At 41.6% G+C, this 27,320-nt stretch overlaps 1 protein-coding gene across 1 annotated transcript; it reads right to left on the bottom strand.

The window, feature by feature from the left end:
* On the bottom strand, positions 1 to 27,320 carry DCK (deoxycytidine kinase). Its single transcript, XM_088448240.1, has 7 exons — positions 27,028 to 27,320; positions 26,303 to 26,418; positions 22,412 to 22,605; positions 21,854 to 22,001; positions 5,426 to 5,541; positions 3,596 to 3,695; positions 1 to 2,159 (listed from the first exon to the last, which is right to left on the bottom strand). The coding sequence occupies exons 1-7, from the start codon at positions 27,140 to 27,142 to the stop codon at positions 2,133 to 2,135; spliced, it is 816 nt and encodes a 271-aa protein (XP_088304366.1). The 5' UTR covers positions 27,143 to 27,320; the 3' UTR covers positions 1 to 2,132.

Here is a 27,320-nt window from a genome sequence, read left to right as displayed (position 1 = left end):
TGGTGCTAAACAAAAATGCACAACACAGGTGGTTTTAAACTTTATGTAACAGGTTTTGTTTTTTTAAATGCAATACAATCCTTGTGTATACAGTGGCTTTAAAAGTGTACAACAAAAGAGCACATTCATAGATTAAAAAGAGCCAAGTGTACCTGCTAAGAAATTGTCCATATAAAAATATCAATCATATACTAGTGTGTACAATTCCCCCCTTGGGATATTTATTAATTTCAGGATTTTAATGTGTTGTCATGGAATAGCCCCCCAAAGCATTTATTTGGAGGCCATACTTTGAGGTTTGTCACTATTGAAAGTAAGGGGTGTTATTTTAAAGTGGACATGTCATGGTTGATATTTGAATTATACATGTACATCATGTTTCACAAATCACAATATGTAGAAAAATCACTGATATGTCTATAATCTATTATATACCTAGTTTAAGTTTTCTATTATGAAAAATATCTCGTGTTTTTTTTTTGTTCTAGACCTTTGCCAAATTAAGCTAAATTAAACATGCTTTTGTCACACAGCCAAAGTATTTGTTTAGCCCAGTGTTTCTCAAACCCATGGAACCCTAATGTGGATTACACATGAATGAATGGATTGCCCAACGATTTGGTAAGTGTCCCAAACGATATGTGTATACACACTTACCAATCGGTTGCCCAATACTTCTGGCTGAGGAACCATTTGCGACGCCATTGTCGCTGGATTCTGCGGCCAGCGGATGGGTCAGTCGCCCGTACACACAGGCAGATGATCCGGATATATCTGTTGTGTTGCACAGCCTACTTGATATATCTGCAAATGACTTTGTTCACAGATATAGTATGTTTTACACATTGGCCCACGGTCAGGATGATAGCTCGTTCCTCGGCTTTACAACAAATATATTGTCATGTTGTACCGAGCATATATGTGCATATTTTCCATAAGTAGCTGGAGAACAGGTATGTTAATTAACAATAGATCTACAGGTGGTACTAATCTTTTGAGGATACCTTGAAAATACACACTGATAAGGTTGCATAAGTGCAGAGTTTGATAAACTGATTTAGCAGTACTATTCATAGAGACTGCAATAGGTACTCAGTAATTATGTTTTTATATATGACATTATGCAACACTATTCCTTCATTTTCATCTCCTGTTTTTTTACAACTTTGTGATAACTGCCTGCCAGACAGGAGAGCCAACATATGTAGGTATTTTTATATGGATGGAAATTGCAAGACAATTTTTGCAAATACACTTTAAAGAAAAACTGGTGTATGTCACTGTGCTTTAAATGCATGTAATACTGCAAATTTTTTTTTTTTTTTTAAGCAAGGATGTTCTGCATTTTGTTTTTATGTGGTGAGAGTGGGTTACAGATCTAGTTTAAATGAAAGTAAGTAATAGTTGCATTTAATTTTTGTATAATGTATAAAAGTTGTTTATACAGATTATATTCCATAATCCCAATATAATTGTAATACCGGAAATCAATGGATAATATACAATCCCATGTAATGATACAAAGAAACAAGTAAAAAACAGGTTGTTTCAGAACAGCGGATGGGTTACAATAATCTGCCCCTTTCAGATAGGGGAATAGGGTAATAAATAAGAATGTCAGTGACAGTTTATAGTCAATTTCTTACTGAAGAACTTGCTTGACCTACGACTTTGTGCATGAGCAGTGTACAATAGTGACCAAAATATTCAAGGATACCTATGACATTAGGACTTGTCAAATTCCACATTTTTTATATGAATACAGCATTATTAATATTAATACAAGCAAATATGCAGAGCGCCATCTTCATTTTAAATTAAAATATGTACATATACTTAATTGAAACACTCATTGCCAACATGGTGGCTGTACTGCATGTCTGCTATATAAAAGGAAAAATAAAAAGTATGCACTTTGCTCCTCCTACAAAGCATCTCATGTGACAAGCAGCTGCATGTGTGTGATATGATCATGGCTCAATTAAATTGAGATGACTGCAACTAGGCACCAATGCCACTTAAAAACAAAAAACACATTAATTGTACAGTTCATTCCATTTCCGTATTTCCCATAAGATGAACAACAGCTTCTTAAAAAAAAAAAAAAACCTACACGACAGATCTTCAGAATGTTATAAAGTGCTTAGAAATTCTTTAACCTGTAAAGAAATTGAATTCAGTTAGTTTCAAATTGCATTTTGTTGTAGCACATCAATATATCCATTATTTGCTAAGAGCAGTGAGCAGGCAGTCATTTATTGTGCAGAAGCAAGACGGTGTGAATATGAAGGCAAGTAGATACACTTACTGGACAACTAATAACAGAACAGACCAGGGAAAAATGGTAATGCATTACATATTTCTTTATTCTACTAACAAGAGTTAAGGAGATGCAGATCCTATGATGACAGGGTATAGATGTCCTGCCAGGTTTTAAACTCAATTATGTAAATTACAAAAAATATAAAGCTGGAAGCAAGTTGAAACCCATCACCTAGATAAATCAACCAGAATTATTGCAGTAACAAAAATGTAGTTTTATTTCGATTTATATAAATGCAAGAGGAAAAAATGTGCATGTGTCCCATCCAGATAGTGAAAAGGGATGTAGTTAGGCCGCCAGTCTCAATCCCAACACTACAATCCCAGCAGGGGTTTAACATATTTAACAAAATACTGATGCCTATGTTAATCCCGACGCCGGGACCTCTACAGGACAGCGACGGAGGCAAGTAGCGATGTAGCCGGGAATGGGGGGGTTGTTAGATTTAGGCACTAGGGGGGAGGTTATGTTTAGGCACTAACAGGGGGAGGTTAGGGTTGGAAGGGGGAGTTAGACGGGAGAGTTAGTTTACCTCCGCTGCCGGGATTTCCTCCGCGTCTGGCTAGCACTGTCGTGATTTGAACCAGCGGCTACACAGCTGCCGGCATTTCAATCCCATTCCAGTGAAAGGACGACAATGCGTATCACTGTTAAATAGTCTGCACTGTGAGAGTCCCAGCAATTATAACTACCACCTACAGTAGCCTTTAATAAAGTACTAAGATATTTGTTCCGCTTACTAGAGCCTTAGTTCATGTGTGCTTTCTTGCAATTAAAGATATAAAAGTAAACTGCTGAGCATTGCAACAATTTATACATTGTTTTATTGTGAGTGATTTTCGTACAAGTGGGAACACAAACTACCATTAGCAAATACTCCACCTTAAATGGATAAATATAAAGTTGAAATGGAATCGGTATGTAATGCTGGCTGTCAGGACGTCTCCTGTCAAAATACCGACAGCGGCATCTAGATGGTTGGTATCCCAACGGGTAAGTATACTCCCCCTAACCCTCCCAGTTAGTGCCTAAACCTGTTTCCCCCCGCTTCGTTCATAAACCTGACCCTCCCCCTTTAGTGCCTAACCCTAACCCACTCCCAACACTAAGGGAGGTTAGGATTTCCCTTGTTCAGAATGGAATCCTTCTGTGTTACTGCGTTTGGATTAAGATAGCCTAAATCCCTTATCGGGCTCGCCCCCCACCTATCAGGATTTGGACCGGCGGCATCGGGGCTGCCGGTCTCATGACTTCCCCCCAGTTGTAACATACCTTCTCAACTAGACATTCTTGCTTCTGGTTATCATCTTTGAAATCTTCATTCACATCCAGTGTCAAGATGGGGATATCTTGCAGGTATGCAAAATCCATCCTATAATAAATCAGATTGCAATCATTTAGATAAAGCAAACTAGGTGTCAACATAGTATGTCAGTATCAACTCCATTGGCATTTTTTTTTTTTTCTAATTTAAAAAAAAGTTTATTTTACTTCCAATAAGTACATAAAAAAATGCAGAATGACACCAGTTACAGGCCACACACTCCACAAGTAAGGAGTTCTAGATGAATCCAGAGATTAACAAATCTCATATGAGAAGGCAGAGATCGCATTTATGCGCCATAGTTTTTCTTTCCAAAAACAAGTCCCTCACCACCATATTTGAAAATTGACTAGGTCCCATAAGAACCGCTCCAGCCAATAGAATCTGGTTGTCCCTCCCCAATGCAATCAGTTTGCGCATTGCACAGCTCTTCAACTTAGAAGACTCAGGCACCTTTCTGTTCCAGCAGTTAAGGCACATAATTCCTCTTCTCCTGTATGCTTTTCATGAGAAAAGCCTTTACCGGCACAATGCTGCAGGGAGGTCCGGAGGATTGTGTAAGCAGGGCTGAATTAAGGGGAGGGCGGCAGGGGCGGTCATCCCGGGGCCCCCACACACAGAGGGTCCCCCACCAGTAGAGCACGCAGGGGGGGAGGGGGGTTTCTAAGTACCTAGAACCCCCCCCCGACGGACCAATTCCCCTTTCTACCGTTGCCGAAATGGGGGCGGAGCCCCTCCCCCATATATGACAAGTGAATCGCGGCAGTATGGCGCGAGGCCTAATGAAGTGCGCAGCAGCTGCACAGAATGTAAGTGTACGGTTTTGTGTGTATCTATATTATTGTATATACAGTATGTGAGTGTGTAGTGTATACTTTATATGTGTTATTGTATATACACAGTATGTGTTTCTGTATATACAGTATGTTAGTGTGCTAGTATGTGTTAATGTGTATATATGTGCTACTGTGTATGTATGTGTTAGTGTGTAAGTTAAATAAAATATATGTTTGCTACATATATATTGTGTGCGCGCGTGTTCAATGTGTGGCGGGGGGAATGAGCTTTATGTGGCTTGGTGGGGGCCCCCACAACTTAGTTGCCCCAGGGCCCCAACAAGATTAACCCGGCCCTGTGTGTAAGGGAAGGGCAAAAGTGGTTTCTGGTTGGGGAAGGGTAGGACAGACGTTTGTTATAAATCCCAGCAATGCTATCCAGTCTTCAGTCCTCTTATCTTCCCTGCTGCGTGCATAATATTTGTTGGTGCAACTTTGAATGAGCAAGCTCCTGAATGTTTTTATAAAATGAAATAAAAACGTACGTATTATAGAAAGGCTAATAAATATTAAATACTGTACTGCCTGCCCCTAAACTCCTCCTTGCCCCAGCTGTTATACATATTTGCCCCCTCCCTAGCCCGAGTACTGGCTGCCCTAACCCCCTCTCCTTGCCTCCAGTACTGCTCCAGCTGCTATCTAGCCTTGCTTGCTTCCTACCCCCATTAGTGCCTGCCCCTAACCTCCTCCTTGCCCTCAGCAATGCTCCAGCTGCTATCAACTCTTGGCCCCTCCCTATCCCCCTTACGTAGCTCTACCCCAAGTTCTGCCTGCCTTTATCCCCAAGCTCTACCCCAATTGCTGCCTGCCCTCACCTCCAATAATGTGATGAAACAGTGGAGTAGGACCCCAACTTTATTAAAGTGAGGGGGCCCTGGGACCCAAATTTTTCCACTCATGCGATCACGTAATAGTGTTCAACAGTAATTGCTCAAAGCTGACCTCATGTTTCTGTGATACAGCCAGCTCTCGTGTTTATAATGAAGTTTGTCCAGATATTCCATAGGAATTCCTTGCTCCTCTTCTCTTCCACGACAATAAATTCTATTTAGACATTTCTGGAAAATAAGACGGATGAGCAATTGAGAAGAGAGTTAGTTTACAATGGTAAACATGTACACACTTGAAAGTGTCATTATGCAGAAGGACCACCTCAAAAAAATAAAAATCGTATTTTATACTGTATCGTTTTCTAAAATACTTTATTTTCTCTCTTTTGGTGTTTGAGATGTATCCCTTACAGTAAATGAGAAGTCTAAAGTAATCCTACTTGCAAATTGCTCAGCTATAACATGCTAGTGCAGTACACCTTGCAGAATGTTCTACAAATTATATGCTGCCTCAGTAGGTTAGATTATAGGGTTAATCTATTGGAGAAACCTTCCATCACATCACGGCAGTGATAAATGTACAATATAATCCACACAGTTGCTACCACACCAAGCTGGGTTTTCCCTGACATGGTCGCATCTGATGCAACCAGTCAAATGCCCACCTATCATACAGGGACTTCCCTGTCTCTCTAGTTTACACCTCGGGCTGGTGCCGATCACTGCCGATTGGCGGCCCCTCTCACCCAGCATCTGCAGAGAGAAGCAGCCGCTGGGGAGACATGTCAGTGGCGCCTCCCCACTTACTGTACTCGGCGGCTGTAGACAGAAGCAGCGGCCGGGGGAAATGAGCTGCCAGCGCCACTTCCCCCTTCTCTGTACTCAGCGGCTGCAAGGAGAAGCAGCTGCCGAAGGAAGCTTCCCCCCTTGCTTTACCCGGCGGCTGTAGGGAAACATAGCCATGGAGGAAACAAGCTGCTAGCAGCACCTTCCCTTCTCTGTACCCAGCGGCTGATAGAGGCAGCCGCCGTGGAAACAGGTTGCCATCGGCGCTTCCCTCTACACTGATCAGGCTGCAAGTGGAACTCCCCCCCTCAATGTACCTGCTGAGATAGCAGCTACCTGGTATAAGGAGCCCCACAGTTTGTACAGTATACCCAGGCAGGAGCCGCCGAGGAATGCCAGCCTGCCTCCACTCACTGAATAATAGCAGTCCCTAGGGATTTTCAAACAACGATGGCAGCTGGTTGATAACTAGTTTTCCCATCAATGGCACAGAACCAATGGTTCTCTTCCATCAATGGATGAGTGAGGACCGATGTTTTTCTTCATCTCAACAGGACATAGCTAAGCCCCACCCCTGCTAAGCCCCTTCCTCATTTTTGATTGGCCCACCACAACCCAGCAGTAGTGGCCATCCCAAGTCCCTTTACAAACAAAATTATAAATGTTTTTACTCTTCGCACCCTCACGACAGCTTGGGTTAGGTATCTAAAAGAGAGGGTATTTATCCTCTCCAATACTTATATACTAGACCATGGGTATGATACCCCCACCTTAGCGCCCGTAAAAAAATACTCAAGATACTTAGCTTTTATGTATCATGTGGAATCTTGGTGATTCTTTACGATGGTGTTATGATGGACACATTATAAATAACATGTAAGAGAAAACACTAGAAAAAAAACTAGTGCAGATTGTCATGTACCAGTGTTATTGCACTAAATACTTTGCAACAATCTCTTATTCGCAAAGTAAAAAGTTGCTGTCATATTGAAGAATCTGTTTTACTCTATAATGCATATAATAAAAACACATTTATTAAAACAGAACAGAAAAAGTACAAATATAACTCCGATATACTGAAGGGAAGCACTCAAAAGACAATGAGCTTTTCTTTAACATCAAACAAATATAAAATCCTTCACAGGTGAAGATGGCTTCCTACCAGAATCCAAAGTGATTGATGCGAAAAAAAAATAACTGGTAAAGATGTTCACTGCCCGGGTCATAACCTCAGCTATCCATCCACTATGGTCCCACAATGGTTCTGGTCAGGTCCTGTGAATTTACCTCCTCTTCCAACGCGTTTCGACTCCTTAGTCTTTGTCAAGGCAATGAGGATACTTGAATGTTGATCTACTTGTATACCACTATCAATTAAGCACTGGATAACTGGGAGAAGCCATCATCATTACAATTTGTATTATAAACACACATAATCGTAACATCGTCCACTCCAAACATCATATATTATATATTTCAGCCTCAAACATATATCAAAATCCCAATATGAAATAAATAAATGATAAAATTTGCTCTGTGAAACCAGAAGTGACCCCGCACTGGACTTCTGGTTTTGCATGTAAACAGGTAAACAAGCCCGCTTGATACTGTGATCCTTCCTCTAATCCATCCAGTCATTAAAAACCACTAGAGGTAAAGGAGTGGCCATTAAGTCCGTTAAAGTCGTTCAGTATCAGCATGCTTGCAGTATTATCAAACATGGTATAGAGTTTCCTTCAGTCCGCGATACCGGAAGCGTACGGCGGCGCTACGCATATGCTCATGGGACTTGTAGTCAAATTGCCATCTTGTCTGGTACCGAAAGTCATTCTACGAATCAACTTCCTATTAGTCTTAAAGGAGCCTGGGATCCATAGTTTAAATCCACATACGATATAAACATGTTGTATCTGTTACAGAAGTCAAAAATAAATTGTTAAGACATACAACTTGACTATTCAAAAGGTATATAAACATAAAAGAAACCTATATTCCTAAAATTTAATGAGCATAAATAACTAAGCATAAATATAAAAAATCCCTAAAATCAATCTAAAAACCATTTCAGCTCAAAGTCTTTATTAATCCCTTTAGGCTGCAAAGTTTTAAGGGAATTTATGTAATTCATCTCTATTTTTGCTAATATTTGTACGAGATTATTATTCCTCCCAATTAACTCTTACTTGTTTTAGAGCACCAAATTCTTTAATCTCACATATATTCTTGTTATGTACATCCTTAAAATGTGCCGACAGAGCATGGGTCTCAAGACTTTTTAAATGTTGCGGAGATGCTCCGCTAACCTTATTTTTAAAGGTCTTGAGGTTCTCCCAATATAGTGTTTATTACAATTACATCCAATATAGTAAATCACATTTTTCGAATTGCAAGTAACGAAATCTTCGATTTTTTTCTCGATCCCATTTATTGTCACTGTAGCACATTTCCTATCTCCTTGAACTGCTCTACACATCACGCAGCTCCCACATCTCTGGAAGCCTTTCGTCAGGACTCTTCCATTAATTTTAGGAGGAGAGAGAGCACTCTTAATGATTCTATCCTTAATATTTTTAGCTCTTCTATAAATGAATTTAGGTTTCTCTGGAAGAAAAGGTTGTAAAACTTGATCTGCTTTTAAAATTGACCAGTGCTCCTTTATAATCCGTTCAATTTGTTTATATTGCGCATTAAAATCTGTAATAAATGCAAGTTTGAAGCCTTCATCTACATCAGGAATTTTCTTTTCTTGTGCCAATAGTACATCTCTATCAAGCTTAATACATTTATCCATACCCATCTGTACTTTCTCTTTCTTGTAACCACTGTTCCTAAATTTTTGAATCATATCACTGGCTTGTTCCTTAAAGACCTCATTATCAGTACAATTCCTCTTGAGTCTCTGCAGTTGACTATTAGGAATAGAATCAAGCCAATTCATATGACGACAACTAGTGGCATCTAAAAAGGTCCCCGAGTCCGTAGGTTTTATAAAATTCCTTGTCATCAAGGAACATTCCTGTACATACATAGTCAGGTCTAAAAAATTAATCGTGGAGTCACTGATATTAAAAGTTAATTTAATATTAAATGTATTCTCATTTAAAGATGTGCAAAATTCATCCAGGATATCTCGACCTCCCTTCCAGATAAAAACAATGTCGTCTATATACCGTGCCCATGTCACTAGATTCGCCCCATATGTGGTGTTATTCCAAACATACCGTATCTCCCACATGCCCATAAAAATATTGGCATAACTAGGGGCAAATCTGGTGCCCATGGCGGTCCTGACTTTTGTAAATAAAAACTGTCCTTAAAATGAAAATAATTTTCTAAAATAAACAAAATATCTTTTAATAAAAATTCTCTTAAAACTTCTGTATATTCACTTTCTTCAAGGGACAGAGATATTGCCTCTAATCCTAATTCATGCCGAATAATAGTATATAACGAGCAAACATCTGCAGTGACCAATAAAAAGTCCCCCCATTTAATATTTTTTACTAAATTTAAAACATCTCGGGTATCTTTAAGATGGGACTTATCCTTTAAAACTAACGGCTGTAAAAAATAATCTAAAACTCGGAGGTTTGCTGTGACTGATTTAATACCTGAGATGATCGGTCTCCCGGGAGGGTTCGTTGGGTCTTTGGTAGAATATACAGCACTGGTATTGCTGGTTCATTATTTATAATAAATTTTGATTCTACCTCCGTTAGTGCTGATTTTACTACCACAAAGACCCAGCGAACCCTCCCGGAAGACCGATCGTCTCAGGTGTTAATTCAGTCACAGCAAACCTCTCCGAATTTTTAGATTATTTTTTACAGCCGTTAGTTTTAAAGAATAAGTCCCATCTTAAAGATACCTGAGATGTTTTAAATTTATTAAAAAAATATTAAATGGGAGGACTTTTTATTGGTCACTGCAGACGTTTGCTCGTTATATACTATTATTCGACATGAATTAGGATTAGTGGCAATATCTCTGTCCCTTGAAGAAAGTGAATATACAGAAGTTTTAAGAGAATTTTTATTAAAAGGTATTTTGTTTATTTTAGAAAATAATTATTTTCATTTTAAGGACAGTTTTTAATTACAAGTCGGGACCGCCATGGGCACCACATTCGCCCCTAGTTATGCCAATATTTTTATGGGCATGTGGGAGATACGGTATGTTTGGAATAACACCACATATTGGGGTGAAACTGGTGGAATGGGCATGGTATATAGACAACATTGTTTTTATCTGGAAAGGAGGTCGAGAAATCCTGGATGAATTTTGCACATAATTTAATATTAAAATTATTCTCATTTAAATAACTTTTAATATCATTTACTCCACGATTAATTTTTTAGACCTGACTATGTATGTACAGGAATGTTCCTTGATGACAAGGAATTTTATAAAACCTACGGACTCAGGGACCTTTTTAGATGCCACTAGTTGTCGTCATATGAATTGGCTTGATTCTATTCCTAATAGTCAACTGCAGAGACTCAAGAGGAATTGTACTGATAATGAGGTCTTTAAGGAACAAGCCAGTGATATGATTCAAAAATTTAGGAACAGTGGTTACAAGAAAGAGAAAGTACAGATGGGTATGGATAAATGTATTAAGCTTGATAGAGATGTACTATTGGCACAAGAAAAGAAAATTCCTGATGTAGATGAAGGCTTCAAACTTGCATTTATTACAGATTTTAATGCGCAATATAAACAAATTGAACGGATTATAAAGGAGCACTGGTCAATTTTAAAAGCAGATCAAGTTTTACAACCTTTTCTTCCAGAGAAACCTAAATTCATTTATAGAAGAGCTAAAAATATTAAGGATAGAATCATTAAGAGTGCTCTCTCTCCTCCTAAAATTAATGGAAGAGTCCTGACGAAAGGCTTCCAGAGATGTGGGAGCTGCGTGATGTGTAGAGCAGTTCAAGGAGATAGGAAATGTGCTACAGTGACAATAAATGGGATCGAGAAAAAAATCGAAGATTTCGTTACTTGCAATTCGAAAAATGTGATTTACTATATTGGATGTAATTGTAATAAACACTATATTGGGAGAACCTCAAGACCTTTAAAAATAAGGTTAGCGGAGCATCTCCGCAACATTTAAAAAAGGTCTCGAGACCCATGCTCTGTCGGCACATTTTAAGGATGTACATAACAAGAATATATGTGAGATTAAAGAATTTGGTGCTCTAAAACAAGTAAGAGTTAATTGGGAGGAATAATAATCTCGTACAAATATTAGCAAAAATAGAGATGAATTACATAAATTCCCTTAAAACTTTGCAGCCTAAAGGGATTAATAAAGACTTTGAGCTGAAATGGTTTTTAGATTGATTTTAGGGATTTTTTATATTTATGCTTAGTTATTTATGCTCATTAAATTTTAGGAATATGTTTCTTTTATGTTTATATACCTTTTGAATAGTCAAGTTGTATGTCTTAACAATTTATTTTTGACTTCTGTAACAGATACATGTTTATATCATATGTGGACTCCTTTGGGACTAATAGGAAGTTGATTCGTAGAATATGACTTCCGGTACCAGACAAGATGGTAATTTGACTACAAGTCCCATGAGCATATGCGTAGCGCCGCCGTACACTTCCGGTATCGCGGACTGAAGGAAACGCTATACCATGTTTGATAATACGACAAGCGTGCTGATACTGAACGACTTTAACGGACTTAATGGCCACTCCTTTACCTCTAGTGGTTTTTAGTGACCGGATGGACTAGAGGAAGGATCACAGTATCAAGCGGGCTTGTTTACATGCAAAACCGGAAGTCCAGTGCAGGGTCACTTCCGGTTTCACAGAGCAAATTTTATCATTTATTTCATATTGGGATTTTGATATATGTTTGAGGCTGAAATATATAATATATGATGTTTGGAGTGGATGATGTTACGATTATGTGTTTATAATACAAATTGTAATGATGATGGCTCCTCCCAGTTATCCAGTGCTTAATTGATAGTGGTATACAAGTAGATCAACATTCAAGTATCCTCATTGCCTTGACAAAGACTAAGGAGTCGAAACGCGTTGGAAGAGGAGGTAACTTCACAGGACCTGACCAGAACCATTGTGGATGGATAGCTGAGGTTATGACCCGGGCAGTGAACATCTTTACCAGTTATTTTTTTTCACATAAATCACTTCGGATTCTGGTAGGAAGCCATCTTCACCTGTGAAGGATTTTATATTTGTTTGATGTTAAAGAAAAGCTCATTGTCTTTTGAGTGCTTCCCTTCAGTATATCGGAGTTATATTTGTACTTTTTCTGTTCTGTTTTAATAAATGTGTTTTTATTATATGCATTATAGAGTAAAACAGATTCTTCAATATGACAGCAACTTTTTACTTTGCGAATAAGAGATTGTTGCAAAGTATTTAGTGCAATAACACTGGTACATGACAATCTGCACTAGTTTTTTCTCTTACATGTTATTTATAATGTGTCCATCATAACACCATTGTAAAGAATCACCAAGATTCCACATGATACATAAAAGCTAAGTATCTTGAGTATTTTTTTACGGGTGCTAAGGTGGGGTATCTTACCCATGGTCTAGTATCCCAAGTGCCTATTTCCCCCAGTCAGTCCCGATCATTGTTACTATTGATTTTCCCGATACATCAGAAATAGAGCGTTATGGTAGACTTAACTAGATTACTCCTTTTCTTTCGGCTCCATAGGGTCAACAGGGATACCATGGGGATATCATGGTTGGAAGATCAGGCACCTAACAGTTAAAGCTTTTGCTCGCAGAATGCCCTGGGTCGTCCTCATTATATATATATATATATATATATATATATATATATATATATATATTATATATATATATATATATATAATGGGGTGAGCGGGTTCGGTTTTACTCGGTTCTTATCGCCACTTTACCGCAATTTCGGCCCGATTTCATTTGCTATCCAATATCCAAAACACGTGTTCGGCGATAGCCAATAAAAAGATCAGAGTAAAACCGAACCCGCTCACCCCTAATTATATATATATATATATATATATATATATATATATACACACACACACATATATCCTGCCTCTAGCCATAGGACTTCAGTTTAGTTAACAAGCCTAAAGTCAAGAGGAAAGAGAAGGAAGAATAATCGTACACCAGAAACTCTTACAGAAGAGGGAATGTGACCGAAAGAAATCACCCAATAAAGCCAGGTGCATCAGGGTGGGTGCACTGTGGACCTCGAAGAAAAGGAGTCATCTAGGTAAGTCTACCATAACTATATTTCTTCTTCAGGGTCCATAGGAATCCACAGGGATACCATGGGGGATGCCCTAAAGCAGTTTCCCTAGGGTGGGGACGCTCCTGAACAGAAAGGAGAACTCGTCGCCCAAAGGAAGCATCCTGGGAAGCAAAGTATTAAAGGGATAAAACCTAAGAAAAGTGTGGACAGAAGACCAGGTGGAAGCCTTGCACAATTATTCAGCAGAGGCACCACGACGGCCCTACAAACAGTAGAATGTGCCGTCACCATGCTAGGGACAAAGACCAGACTGCGTGTACACCTGGGACAGTCATGTGTAGCCATCTCACCAGATGCTGCCCATCCTAGATTGTGAAAACCATATAATACAAAAAGAGAATCTGATTTTCTAACAGTTTGTATGCTCCACATAAATACGGAGAGCACGAACTACTTCCAGGGAGGCTTCACATACAGAAAAGGTCTGGAGCCTGAAAAGCTGGAACTACAAATTTCTTCATTTACATAAAAACAGGACACTACCTTAGGAAGTTAACCCTCCCTTGTACGAAGACCAGCTTTATCCTGGATAAAAATAAAAAATGAGCATTTGACAAGAAAGCGTTGCCAAATCCAAGACACTGCGAGTAGAAGAGATGGCAAGAAGAAAAAGTGTGTCTTTGGTGTCAACCACTTCAAATCTACACAGTCTAAAGGTTAAAATGGGGAAGCTTGTAACCCCTTAAGAACAAAAAGAATAATCCCACGGTGCCACCAGGTGGAACAAAAGGAGGCTTAACTCACAGAACTCCTTGGAAAAAAAAATTCTAACATCTGGTAATGAAGCAATCTTCTGACAGACTGATAGTGTAGAAACCTACACTCTTAAAGTGGGCAGGTGGAGACCGTTGTCTAACCCTGCCTGCAGAAAAGCCACTATCCTGGAAATCCTGAACACCTTAGGATCATATTAATTATGAGAACACCATTGAACAAAAGAATGCCAAACTCTGTAATAGATGCAAGCAGAAGCAGGCTTCCGTGCTCTAAGCATCGTTTGAATTACAGAGCTGGAAACTTGCTTTGCTTTTAAAATGGAAGATTCAAGAGCCACGTCGTCAAAGCCAGACGGGGCAAGTCCAGATGTCAGCAGGGACCTTGCGATAGCAGATCCTGCCACAGAGGGATGGGGTACAGAGTGTCTACTGACAGATTCTGTATGTCTGTGAACCAATGACGTCAGGGCCAAGCCAGAGCCACCAGTATTACTGTTACGCCTTCCTGCTTAGATTTCCTGAGAACTCTTGGGAGCAGGGAAATTGGAGGAAAGAGATACACCAACTTGGAAGTCCCAACTTACTGCCAGTGCATCCACGAAGGCTGCTGATGGTCTCTGTACCTGGGTACCTTGTGGTCATGGCGTGACACCAAGAGATCTCTCTCTGGTACCCATTTGTTTACCAGGAGCAGAAACAGTCCCAGATGGAGACCACTCTCCGGTGTGTATGTGTCGGTGTCTTAGGAAGTCTGCTTCCCAATTGAGTTCTCCGGAATGAAGAGTGCCGAGATGGCCGGAAGAGGACGTTCTGCCCAAATGAGAACCTGTCACTTCCTTCATGGCCGCATAACGTCTTGCGCCTCCCTGATGATTGAGGTAGGCCACTGTAGTCGCGCTGTCCGACTTGATCTGGACAGGCCTGCCCTGGAGCAGGTTCTGTGCCCTGACAAGTGCTTTGTATACTACTCGCAGTTCCAGAATGTTTATTGGCAGACAACCTTCTTGATTTGTCTATCTTCCCTGGAAGGTGTGATGACCTGTCACTGTCCGAGTCCACGAAGACTGGTGTTCATGGTTAAAAGCACCCAACTTGGAAAGCAGAATGGGCACCTTTGTTTAGATGCTCTTTTTTTTTTTTACCACCACAGGATGGAAAGACTAACCTCTGGAGTGAGAAAGATCATCTGGGACCGTATTAAATGCTGTCCGTTGCAGCTGGAGAGAATCAACCTTTGCAGGGGCCTGGAATTAAACAGAGCACACCCCACCATGTCAAAGGTCGATAACATTGATCCCAGCACCTGCATTGCTGACAGAATGGATACCCTTCGCTTATGTAGCAGCATGTGTATCCACTTTGATAAAGCCACAATCTTGTCCACTGGGAGAAACACCCTTTGTGCTTGAGAATCTAGAAATGCTCCCAGATGTACCATCTGCTGTGTTGGAGAAAGTGATGATTTCTTCCAATTGATGATCCAGCCGTGCCTTTGTAGGCAGGCTGTAGTCAGTTGAAGATGGTGTGCCAATATCAGAAGGTCGTCCATATATGGCAGTATTCTGACTCCGAGGCCTGTAATAAGCAGTCATGACTGACATTTTGGTAAATACCCGGGGAAGTCGTAGAAAAGCCAAAAGGGCAGAGCCTGAAATTGGTAATGTTGCTGAAAGACAGCAAATCATAAAAATAGCTCGTGGGGTGGGATAATTGGAATATGCAGATATGCATCCTGAATATCCAGGGAAACCATGTAATCTCCTGGCTCCACAGCCTAAATAATTGACCGGAGAGTTTCCATCCGGGATTTGAGAACATGGATAAACCCGTTCAGGGTTTTTAGATTCAGTATAGGGCGATATGCCCTATTTAGCTTCTGGACCAGAAATAGATTTGAGTAATAAACCCCTTCCTTGTTGGAACACAGGAACTGAGACCACTACCCCTTGCCTGTAGCAGGGAGTGAATGGCTTCCTGAAAAGCCAAGGCCATGACCACATTTGATGGAGGCTCTGTGGCAAAAAACTTCTGGTGGGGATGTCTCCTGAAAGTGAGTGCATACCCCTGAGACCACTTCTCGGACCCAGGCATCGGTAGCCGTTTGAGGCCGAAGACTAATTTACCGGCTTAGAAGCTAACGTCTTGCCTGGCCAGAGCTCTTAGTTTGTTGCTTTGACTTACAAAAACTAGTCGGCCTAGAGAAAGTCTGTCCTTTAGCTTTTTCACGAGAACGGAAGTACTGAAAATAAACCTGCCTAGCTCTACTCTTTGAAGTAGATGGCAGACCTGCTGACTTTGTAGCCGCGAGAGTAGTAATTATGTTATCCAACTTTGCTCCAAAGAGTACCTTTCCAAAAAGTAAGACTTCCAGTGCCCTGTTTGATCTTGTAATCCTGTATCAGCTTTCCAATATCTTAACCAAAGGGCCCTGCGTGCCACTATGGATGCTGCTGATGCTTTAGAAGCTAAAATTCCAGCATCCGCTGCAGCCCCTCCCAGATGGGAAGCCACTTCCCGTATGTGGGAGATATTTATCATCAGTTCTCTGGTAGCATTTGGTAGAGTTAACCAATGCCTCAATCCATTCTCAAACAGCTTTAGCTATCCAGGCTCCAGCTATAGCTGAACGCGTAAACAGCTCAAGATGATGAAAATATTGCCTTAATACAAGCTTCTATCTTTTTATCTGTGGAACCCCTCAGAGAAGACTGATGGAATAGGCAATGTAGCATTTCTGATTAAATCAGTTACATGAGCATCCATGGTAGGAGGTACCTCCCACTTGGCACATACAGAAGGTGGGAATGGATACAATGATTTTATTCTCTTATCTACATAAAATTGCTTATCAGGGTTACCCCATGCCTCCTCAATAAGCTCAGTGAGCTGTTCCGACAGAGGAAACTCCGTTTTGACCACCTTTCGGTGGATATTAAACATTGGAGTCTTCTTACTATGAGTCGGTTCATCATCCTGAATATCTAGGATTGATTTAACCGCCCTCACCAAAGTAGTAACATCCATCGTAGATGGATGATCCTCTGATGACGCGCCTGAATCCATGCTGGGCAGACTGAGATAGACAACTTGCATTTAGGCGCTTTAGTCACTACCAGTCTGTTATCAACATGAGATGGTGCCATACCCTGATTAGAATGGCCATCAACATCCTTTATTAAAGGAATGCATGAGAGGTGTAAACATCCAAGGAGTCGTCAGAGTGCATCATAACCTGAGACAAAGAGGCAAACCAAGATGGCTCTTGTTCAATAACAGGTAAATCGGACTGGTGAGGTGGCTCTTTATAACAGACAACACGCAAACTCTCCTTTATGTCCTGTGAGGACACAAGTCACACATGATTTACATAAAACTAGCACAGGTGGCTCCCCTCCTGTTTTTCTTTATCTTTTGACATATTCAAAGTAAAGGCAAAAATCGCAAAGTTATGTGACAGCCTTCACAAAATCTCAATGAATGTGTAGTACTCAGAAATAAACAACAGTGATAGTTATCATTGAAAGATAGAAATAATAATAATAAAAAAAAAAAAATAGTCAGCAGCTAGCAAACGGTCATATACATTAGCGTTCCCGGTAGGCTGTTTTAGCGGGGCGCGGCGCCCTGCCCTCTTTCTGGAAGGCAAAAAGCGCCCTGTCCTAACAGCCTGCGGGAACCGTCTTCACCCGCGGGTCGCAGTGTCCCGCGGGTGAAGAAATGTGCGGTGACTCGGTCACCGCCGGAGAATAGACGCCGGGCGCATGCGCCCGGCATCTATTCTCCCTCTCTGCAGGGCTTGGGGGCTGCCTGGCGTGTCCGCAAGTGCCGGGCACACCACCAAGAGTGACGAAAAGGGGATGCGTCTTATAAGCATGCCCCCTTTTCGATGACCACGTCCCCTTCTCGGCCGAGCGCCTTCGGCGTGCGCACGAACGTGCCCTCTCTAGAGTGAACACTAATACAATGCACATGTAATATAATTACAATTAGCTCTAAATCAACTACAGCAACGCAAACGAATGGTAGGATATAGAGCAACGTATATATTAACCAAGGGAGTGGTATACAGGGAGGCTGACCAAGACCCTCCCGAGACCAACAGCTACCGGGCGCACTGAGCGTGGACCGTGAGCGTCTCATACACGTGGAGTGTAGGCAGAGCATCACAGATGCACGAAACCCTTTGTAGCGACTGCGTCTGAGCTGCCGGGGGAGCACCTACTTCCCCTAGGCTGCATTAACCAGCCGGGTACACTAACTTCGTGGAAACAGATTGCATCTGCTGCCGATCCCCTGCGTCAGACGATGCAGGGGGTCGGCTGGTATAGTAAGGACGCGGACAATCCCTGGTCCTGACAGCAGCGGCTTCTGGTGAGTCTCCGATACCAGAAGCAAGGACTGCAGCAGGCGATTCCCGTAAAAGAGGAATCGCCTTACCCGACATCTCCGAGCATCCGATGCAGTCTGAGTCACAGGATTGCTGGAGGTAGATTGAGTCGTGGTATGTGCGTCTTGATACAGCCGCTTGGTACTGCCAACTCAAAAGAATAAAGTCATAAAACAACAAGCTAAGGACTGCCTGAGCAGTCCCCTGTTACAAAGGTGCGTCTGATCCTGCCACACCAAACGAACAAACTGAAGTCATATGGCTAGGGGCGAAGTATATATGAAGGATGACCAAGGGCATTCTGGGAGCCAAAGCTTTAACTGTTTGGTGCCTGGTCTTACAACCATAATATCCCCATGGTATCCCTGTGGTTCCCTATGGCCCCCAGAAGAAAACAAAAATAAATCGATTTTATTTGAAACCAAACCATCGATGAAAGTAATCAGCCATTGATGGTACAGCAGTCGATGGACATCACTACAATATACCCTAGAAATTGCTATTTTTATGGTATACTCCATTTAAAAAAAATAAAATATATATAAAAAAAAATTTGTTTAGAAAATGGTGTTGGATAAGTTTTAAATAGATCTTCTTGACCTAATTCAATTATAAAAAAATCTGAACGGTTTTTGGAAAAAATAAAAATAAAAAAAATAAAAATTGTCAGTTAAGTGGTTAAATAAAGACATGCTGAAAATGCTTTGTTTGTGGTGGTGGGGTTTGTAATTTAAGACATTTAGTGGTCTACACGTTAATGCCACGATTATGGGCCTTTCATAGTCTCCTGACTGTACTACTGTAAATGTAACTCACATTGGCAGCGGTTACGAGAATCACTGTCTCTGCTGGTTACATCCTTGGCACATTGGAGGCATCTCATTTTCAAAAGACTCCTCAGAATCTGACACTGCACATGCAATACCTCCACAGGCATGAAGTAGTTTACGCTATACATGAGGATAGTGTAAACCACTGACGCCAAACTTTGAAAAACTACATTTTGGAATTTGGTACATAAGGTTCAAAGTTTTCCCTATTGAGAATAATGGATGTTGGGGTCTACAGCACTACAGGCCGTTTGCAGGAGCTTTCAGTGAAAACTCCTGCATTAGGCTATTGGTACATAGTAACAAAACAAAATTATGCAGAAATAGCAGAGCCTACATATATTTTATAATTTACATTATATAAAAAAAAAAAAAAAAAGAAACTCAATATATAGGTCCCTTATCTTTAATCATGTAAATCGTATATTGGTGCCAGAAATGTATCCTCTAGGTTAGAGGTTCCCAAATTCTGCCATTTAAGGATATCCATGCTTGAGCACAGATGGTTAAATCATATTGACTGAGGTAGTAATTCATTCACCTGTGCATAAGCATGGATATCCTTAAAACCTGTACTCTAATGGCAGAGCTTGGTAACCTCTGCTCTAGGTAAAACAAGAGCAAGGTGCAGGCAGTTGTATTCACCACAACATGGAGACATCACTATGCAGTTTAATTTATGTAACCTCCTTCATAACTCCTTTGCATTGATAATAGAACATGCAAGAAGCAAAATTGATTTTGGGGTACTCTGCGTATAAAATTGCCAGTCTCCAAGATGTAATATGAGAAATACATAACTGAGGGAGGTGTGGATGGCAGATTCAATAGAAAGGCTTAGACATTCGCTGGTTGTTACTCTTAAATAATATTACAGAAGCTCTGAATATAATCAAGTCACAAGTGGGGCAACTGATCCTGGGCATTAAATTTGCTTAAAGTTTAGGTAAATGAGCAGGATTTTTTCTTTGTTATGTTAACCTCCTGTCAATACAAGATATAAAGAATAAATTATTAGTGTATGATCTACATTTTAACCTCTTCATGTATTGTAATGCACTAATCTAGATGGTTGGGTCCGATAATTCTAATGTGATTTCTTAACTTTCCCATTGTTATTACAACAAGAAATAAATGGTAAACCAGCGCTGCACGGATAAAAAACCCTTTCTTTCTCCCAGGGCAATCCAGAATAAATGAGGCAATCTTCTCTCACACTGTCACAACTGAAACGACCACACCTACATGATCATACTTTCACGTGTACATCTCAAGGTATCTTTGCAAAACAGGATAATGCCAGGATAAAATAAATGAAGAAATTTAATAAATAGGTATCAGAAAGAGATCTTTCCTGGAAAAATCTCACCCTGGTTCCCTAGGACTGCAGACTGGGGAAACCGCTGGGACACCCAGACCCTGTGTTGGATTTGTTTTAGTGTGGACATTTACTTTTTCATCGGATACCTTTTTATTAAATTTCTCATTTGTTTGGAACAAGACTTTTTCCTTTTACCACCACGGCCACCTTTCTCTGAAAGATACCTTTACGTGCATGCAGGATAGGACACCAATGTAAGTCGGAGATTCATATTTATTTTATCCTGTTTTGCACAGATACCTTGAGATGTACACGTGAAAGTATGATCATGTAAGTGTGGTCGTTTCAGTTGTGACAGAGTGTGAGAAAATTGCCTCATTTATTCTGGAATGCCCTGGGAGAAAGAAAGGGGTTTTTATCCATGCAGCGCCGGTTTACCATTTATTTCTTGTGTTGTGCTTATTTCTGTGAGCTTTTTGGTGTTCCCACTTTTCAGTTTACCAGCTGTTTCTCCATGCAGCGCAGGTGTTTCATTTTATAATCTTTTGCATTCCCATTGTTATAGTTTATCATCTCTGTAAAAGGCACACATCCACTAGAAGACAGCCGTTTATCAGTCTGATGTGCCTACACTGAACGAGCATTCGGGATAGTGTAGGCACATCAATCATCTGCAAACATGTTGAACCTGGCGTTATCAGGTTGTACAACATTTGCCGGATGATAGATGTCTAAACGACCAGCGGGAGTGCGCATCGCTTGTACTTTTTGAATTTTTTTTAAACGGTGTGAACGATTTTCAAACGATATCGTTCAATTTAATCGTCCAGTGGATGGGTGCCTAAAGGATGCACAATACTGTATGTTATGTTAACAATTGATGCTTTAAGAAAAACTATATATATATATAAAAAAGGGGTTTGTGTGGGGAGGGAGGCTTAAGGAGAGAGTTCAACTTTACTGGCGATTACTGTACGTGACCGGCATCACAATTACCACTTCATTGGAGTGAAGCCTACAGCCATTTCCTATAGTATGAGGTTATTAAAGTGACAATGGCATAGTTGCCTAGTTTAACCAAAAAATAAAAAACCAAGCTAATTTAGTTACAGAAAAAATGCTCACACAGAAAGTGTTTGGGGCTTTGTGTGTATGCAGAGCATGATAATCTGACTGTTTACAAATAAACTATAATTACCTCAGGCAAAGCTCGTAGATAAATAATTCCATCCAGTTCAAGATCACCACCAAATTGGTCATTCATCCACTCATGCCAATCCTGATAAACAGTCCATTCAGTTTCATTCATACACTCTGCCTCATACAGGTTGGAGGCAAAAATATACCTGGAGGGGGGAGAAAGAAAAATATGGTAAAGTATTAAACAAATATACGAAATACATCAATACTACCCCCTTATATGTTAAACATACATACAGTATTCAGCAACAGTATTCTGATACCTACACAATTGACAGACATTTTTTTTTTTTTTTTTTTTTTAGAGTTTCCACAACATAGGGATTAATTATGCAATTATCAGATTTCATTTTTCTAAACCTGTTGTGTGTAACAAAACAAAAGTCATACAACAAAAATCAATTTGGAGTTTGTGCTTGAAATCAATATCAAAGAACAACCATTCAGGTGGATTAAGGAACTGGTCACAAGTATGAATATTTGTACTGATGAGCCTATGTATTGTGTGATGCTTTGTTTAGACTACTTTAATAAACAGCATGAACCAGCAAATTACCTATCGCTGTAGACTGAGCGTTCAAAAAATAGTACAGGCTTTTCTGCTTCTTTCAGCTTCCCTCCAAAAGCTTTCAGCTGGGCCCGAATACGGCTGAGACAAGCGTAGGATTGGAAGGTAAAAGACCAGCGTTCAGGCTTCTCATACATCATCTGGAGGAGATTGCCCCCACTTTTCTGAGATGCTGTCAACTCCTGCTCATGAAAAAATGGCAAGAGAAAACACTTACACACTATTGCCATCTACTGGTTATTGTGGTAATTAAAAGGTGTCTCAAAGATATAATAAAAATAAACCATATACTTCAGCACATAATACAGTATAGGCGTCTGCTGGCCCAGCACCTGTCTTCTCTCTACACTTTGCTGTGCTCAAGCAGGATGCATTAAGGTGTGACTACAGCTAGGGGTCAATTCAATTAAGTGCAAGTTTGTTGCATTAAAATCTCTCATACATCTCACAAATGACTACCTGAGAAATGCGAGATTCAATTAGAAATGCTGATTCGTTTGTATCGTGGCGAGGGTGTGCAGCTTTTCTATAAAATCCAGCCTTGGAGAAAGCATGAAAAAGTAGGAAAACCATCCTAGACTCAAAAACAGTGGCTACTGAGATAGCAGGACCATATACTGTATATAAGCAGTTAGCGGCCATAAGGAAAGTACTGGAGGTTTTGTGTCTCATAGCTGATTTTAGCACTTTTTATTAATGGGTGAAAAATGAGCAAGTGCTTTTCAACAAAACAAGTCTTCCCAGCATTGCAGAGCACAGAAAAATGTGTTTAAGGCGATTTTCCAGTGCGTTTTCTATAAGTTTGTAAAACATTGGAATAAATACTTTTACCTGACACCTGAAAGTTCAAAAACCCCTCTCCCATCCATACAACACCTCCACGTCCCTGTCCCACATCATTTAATCAATTATTGAGCAGTTTCCATGTCTTTATTGGCCAAAGGATGCTATTTAATCCCCTCCAAGTGTATGATTGGTCATTATGAGGGGTGTACTAGGGGTTATGTACTGTGTCCCAACATTTTTACCTTAATATAAGATTTTTTCCTTGCCTTTCCACCTGCTCAAGGGGCTGCATACAAAAAAAAAAAAAAAAACGAGAATTTGCTGGGAAAATGCATTGACAGTTTGGAATTAAATTCCAACTCTTATCTCACTGAATTGACCGCTAGAATTTGCTGACCTCTAAACACAAATTGGAGCATATTGTCTTATAGAGTATCATGCTGACTAATTGAAGTTTGTGCAGCAAAGTGTGGGAAGAATACAAGCGCCTGTCTGCAGACCTTTTACAGTCTAATCAGGAGATACATTCTTCTGTACAATATGTCACACACATTAATTTATCAGCTTAGGGTCCTGTCATCATGTATCAATTTAGCATGTAAAATGTCACCTGCATACATTCAAGTTCTGTTTGATTTTAAGTTCTTTTTATGGTTTTTAATTTCTAAACTCTGGAATAATATGCTACAGGGATTCTATATTGTTGGATAATGCAGATGATTTTACTAGCAATCAGAATATATAACGAGGTCTATTCTGAAAGCTGGATACACACTTATACCCCTTTTACACCGAAGCTAAAACCTGGGTTTTTGAAGGGTTAACCCGGGCAGCTCCCTGGTGTAAAAAGGGAGAGTTGGATCGCCGGGTCGAGTGACCCGGCAATCCAACCCAGGTAACTAGCAGGGTTTAACACGGGCCTAGCCCGTGAAACCCTGCTGTGAGAACAGCGCACTCCGGGTCACGATGACCTGGAGTGCGCTGCTAGCCGGCCGATTGGTCCGGCTTCAGTGGCGCTTGGAGATGACGTCATCTCCAAGCGTCCACTTTCACTCCGCAAAAGCCGGGTCTATGCAGACCCGACTGCGGTGTGAGCGGCGCTGACTCGGGAATATCGGCGCCGGCGCCGGCAAAATTCCGGGTCTGATCCGGATAGGAACTTTGGAACTTTGTTCCAACTCCGGGTCAGACCCGGAATTTAGGTGGAAAAGGGGTATAACCCAACTCTGCGGCCGATTTGGTAAGCTATACACACACATTTACCAGTAGGGCCAACATTTAAATTTGTTTGTCCAGTTGTGATGTCAGTGTTAGCAGTCCCTGCAGCCAGTCGGCTGTACACACATGCACCAATATATCTGCATGAGTCTGTATATTGATATCCGCTGTGTTGCAGGGCCAACATGATATGTCTATAAACTCTGACGTTCACAGACACAAGGTGTACACACCTGCCAATCCACTAGATGTCTCACACAAACGTGGGCAATCCCATTATTAATGAATGTGGTCTGACTAGAGACATTACATTAGCACAATATTACCACACAGCTTACACACACATTCGCTGATAGGGGCCCATTTAGCAACAATCGCATTTGCAAAGCAATCTGGGCGAGTTACTAGCACCCATGATCGCATTGCAAGATGTGAATTTAGTGCCAGCATGTATCAAATAACCCCCGCAGGGACAGGGGCTCTAATAGGAGCCCATCCCTGCGAGGTGCTCATAGTGAAGAAACTGTCTCTTCACTCCTGTGCACGCCGGAACACTCTCACGATTCATTTTGTGATATGTAGCCCATAGTTATCTTTAAAAAGTCATCAGCTGTGGGGGCCAAGCACCAGAATGCTTCGCATTCCAGCGCTTGGTAAATCTGACACCATTGCATCCCCCATACAAACCTATGGGGGTTGCGGCTGCTGTCGTAAATGGGAGAGACAGCAGCGAATATCGGAGTTATCTGCTGCGGTTATTCCATAATACATTGTAGGGATGCTAATTATTTGTGGATATCACCCGAAAACCATTTTCAGGGAACATGCCGCAAATAGTTATAAGTGGGCCTCATAATGAGGCTTGAGAGCGAGGCTCTTGTGTTGAGGAAATGATGCACAGACAAAACCCAACAACTTATTGGAACTGCTAGAAAAAAATAAATAAGAGGGGGACGACTACATGCAGCACATAACCGTCGTACTCCGGATCATGCAGTGGGTACGTCACACAATGGGGTAGATGTATTGAAGCTGCACTTAACATGCAGCTATAACGCTTCCTGCTTTGACTCTTTACCAAGGCGAAGCAGGAAGCACTACCGATGAGATGTATGAACATCTCATCAGCCGGAGAGGGGGAGCGTTAACTCTGTGCTGATGCACTGTCTCAGTCCCGGCCGGCGCCACTGAGCATGCGCGGGATCTCGCAACATCCCCGCGTGCAGCTGCCGTTGGTATAGGGTAGAGCCAGGCTGTCGCTGTCGATAGCGACAGCAGGCTGAACGGTCAGGCGATATGACCGTTCATACATGGCCCAGGCTAACGGCGCAGCTATCTTGTAGATCAGGGATGGGGAATCTCAGGCCCGGGGGCCATATAAGGCCCTCGGAATCATTTGGTCTGGCCCTCTGAACTTTTTTGCGCTAGTCTCATCTGGCTAGCGGGGTGCCCAGAATGGCACCCTGCAGCCAGAATTTATGCAGCAGTGCCATCTGTAGCGCCCTTAAAATGCTTCAGATGGTCACACCGCTGCCCTTACAGCTCCCCAGAGCAACCTCTGGATGCTCCGGGCATTGCTGTAATTACCGGTGATTGTAGCACCGCCCCTTGTGACATCATACGGAGAGGGGGCATGGTCTGCACCAGACCCACGAATAATGTGTGTGTATATATATCTCTCAAAATGGCCCTCGGCAAAGAAAAGGTTCCCCACCCCTGTTGTAGATAGCAGTTCCGATAATGACAGGGGCGCATATCGCCTCTGTCATTTACCGCCCAACCTCCTGATCATACATCGGGGAGAAGCGGTATCAGCTTCAGGGCTTCTTACATCTCCCCAATGTAACGTTCCATCGCTTAAGTGCACGGTATTACCTGGAACTCATCCTGGCTGCTCTGCACATTACACCACCTCGCTATTGGCTCAGGAACAACCTCCCAGTCCTCATTGCATCTCTTCAGAAGATTTACAAAAGTAGATTTACCAGCGGCTGTGAAAGGAAGAAAGTAGTAGTGAAGGTACCAGAACTAATATTTAGGTGAGGGCGAGTGTGCCCAGTGTCACATGCTACTAGCTTACATGACAAAGCTCCCCAGTCAATCAGGTTTAGAGAGAACAACTGCAGCAGCAAGTCTCGTGCTGTCTCATCTACAGTTGCTGGTTACACACATCCACTAGTGCAGTGGTTCTCCAACTCGGTCCTCAGGACCCCACAGAGGTCACGTTTTGCAGATCAACCAGCAGGTGCACAGGTGTATTCATTACTCACTGACACATTTCAAAATATCGACAGGTGGAGCCAATTACTTCATTGGTGATTCTTTGAGGAAACATGGAAAACATGCACTGTTTGGGGTCCGGAGGACCGAGTTTGAGAACCTGTGGTCTAGTCAGTAATATCAATGTGTAGACAACTTAACACTGGTGACCGCAGGCAGGATGGGGATCCTGAGTGGAGAGGACACTAGTGATCAGCTGCCCCTGGCGGGAAGGCATGACGGCGGCAGGGTATACTATGTAAAGTATATCCCGCACTACCGCACACATGCCTGCCACCCAGACACCGGGCAGGAAGGAGAGGACCCGACCCCCGTCTTACCGATATTTCCCTCCACAGAGATCCGCTTCACTTTGTTCCTTTTACCCGGGGATGAGTTCGCTGAGGAGGGTGAAGGCGGCAGGTCAGTGCAGCTCCTTTTCGGCGGGGTAGCCATGACTGCTGGAGGCACAGGGCAATACGGCTGCTGATGGTTACCGGGTTGGGGGCACAGGGCAATGCGGCAGCTACTACTGATCTTTGTCAGTAACAGTCTCGTCTCTCCCGCTCGCTCTCTGGGTTTGAGTTTTCCCGCCCGCGGCACGGCTGGGTGTCACTGAGCTTCAAACCTTCGA

This window comes from Taudactylus pleione, unplaced genomic scaffold (genome assembly GCF_031769625.1).
Source record: "Taudactylus pleione unplaced genomic scaffold, aTauple2 ptg000454l, whole genome shotgun sequence".
Lineage (NCBI taxonomy): Eukaryota > Metazoa > Chordata > Amphibia > Anura > Myobatrachidae > Taudactylus > Taudactylus pleione.
The sequence above is the reverse complement of the archived record's forward strand: the minus strand, read 5'-3'. Positions and strand labels throughout refer to the sequence as shown.

What these genes read in the sequence shown, in the direction of transcription:
- DCK (XM_088448240.1), bottom strand. Translation starts at nt 27,142, where the DNA reads ATGGCTACCCCGCCGAAAAGGAGCTGCACTGACCTGCCGCCTTCACCC. An exon ending in CGCTCAGTCTACAGCGATAG is followed by an intron (nt 22,002 to 22,411) that starts GTAATTTGCTGG and finishes TCCCCCCTCCAG; the next exon opens with GTATATTTTTGCCTCCAACC. An exon ending in CTGTATCACAGAAACATGAG is followed by an intron (nt 3,696 to 5,425) that starts GTCAGCTTTGAG and finishes GATTTATTATAG; the next exon opens with GATGGATTTTGCATACCTGC.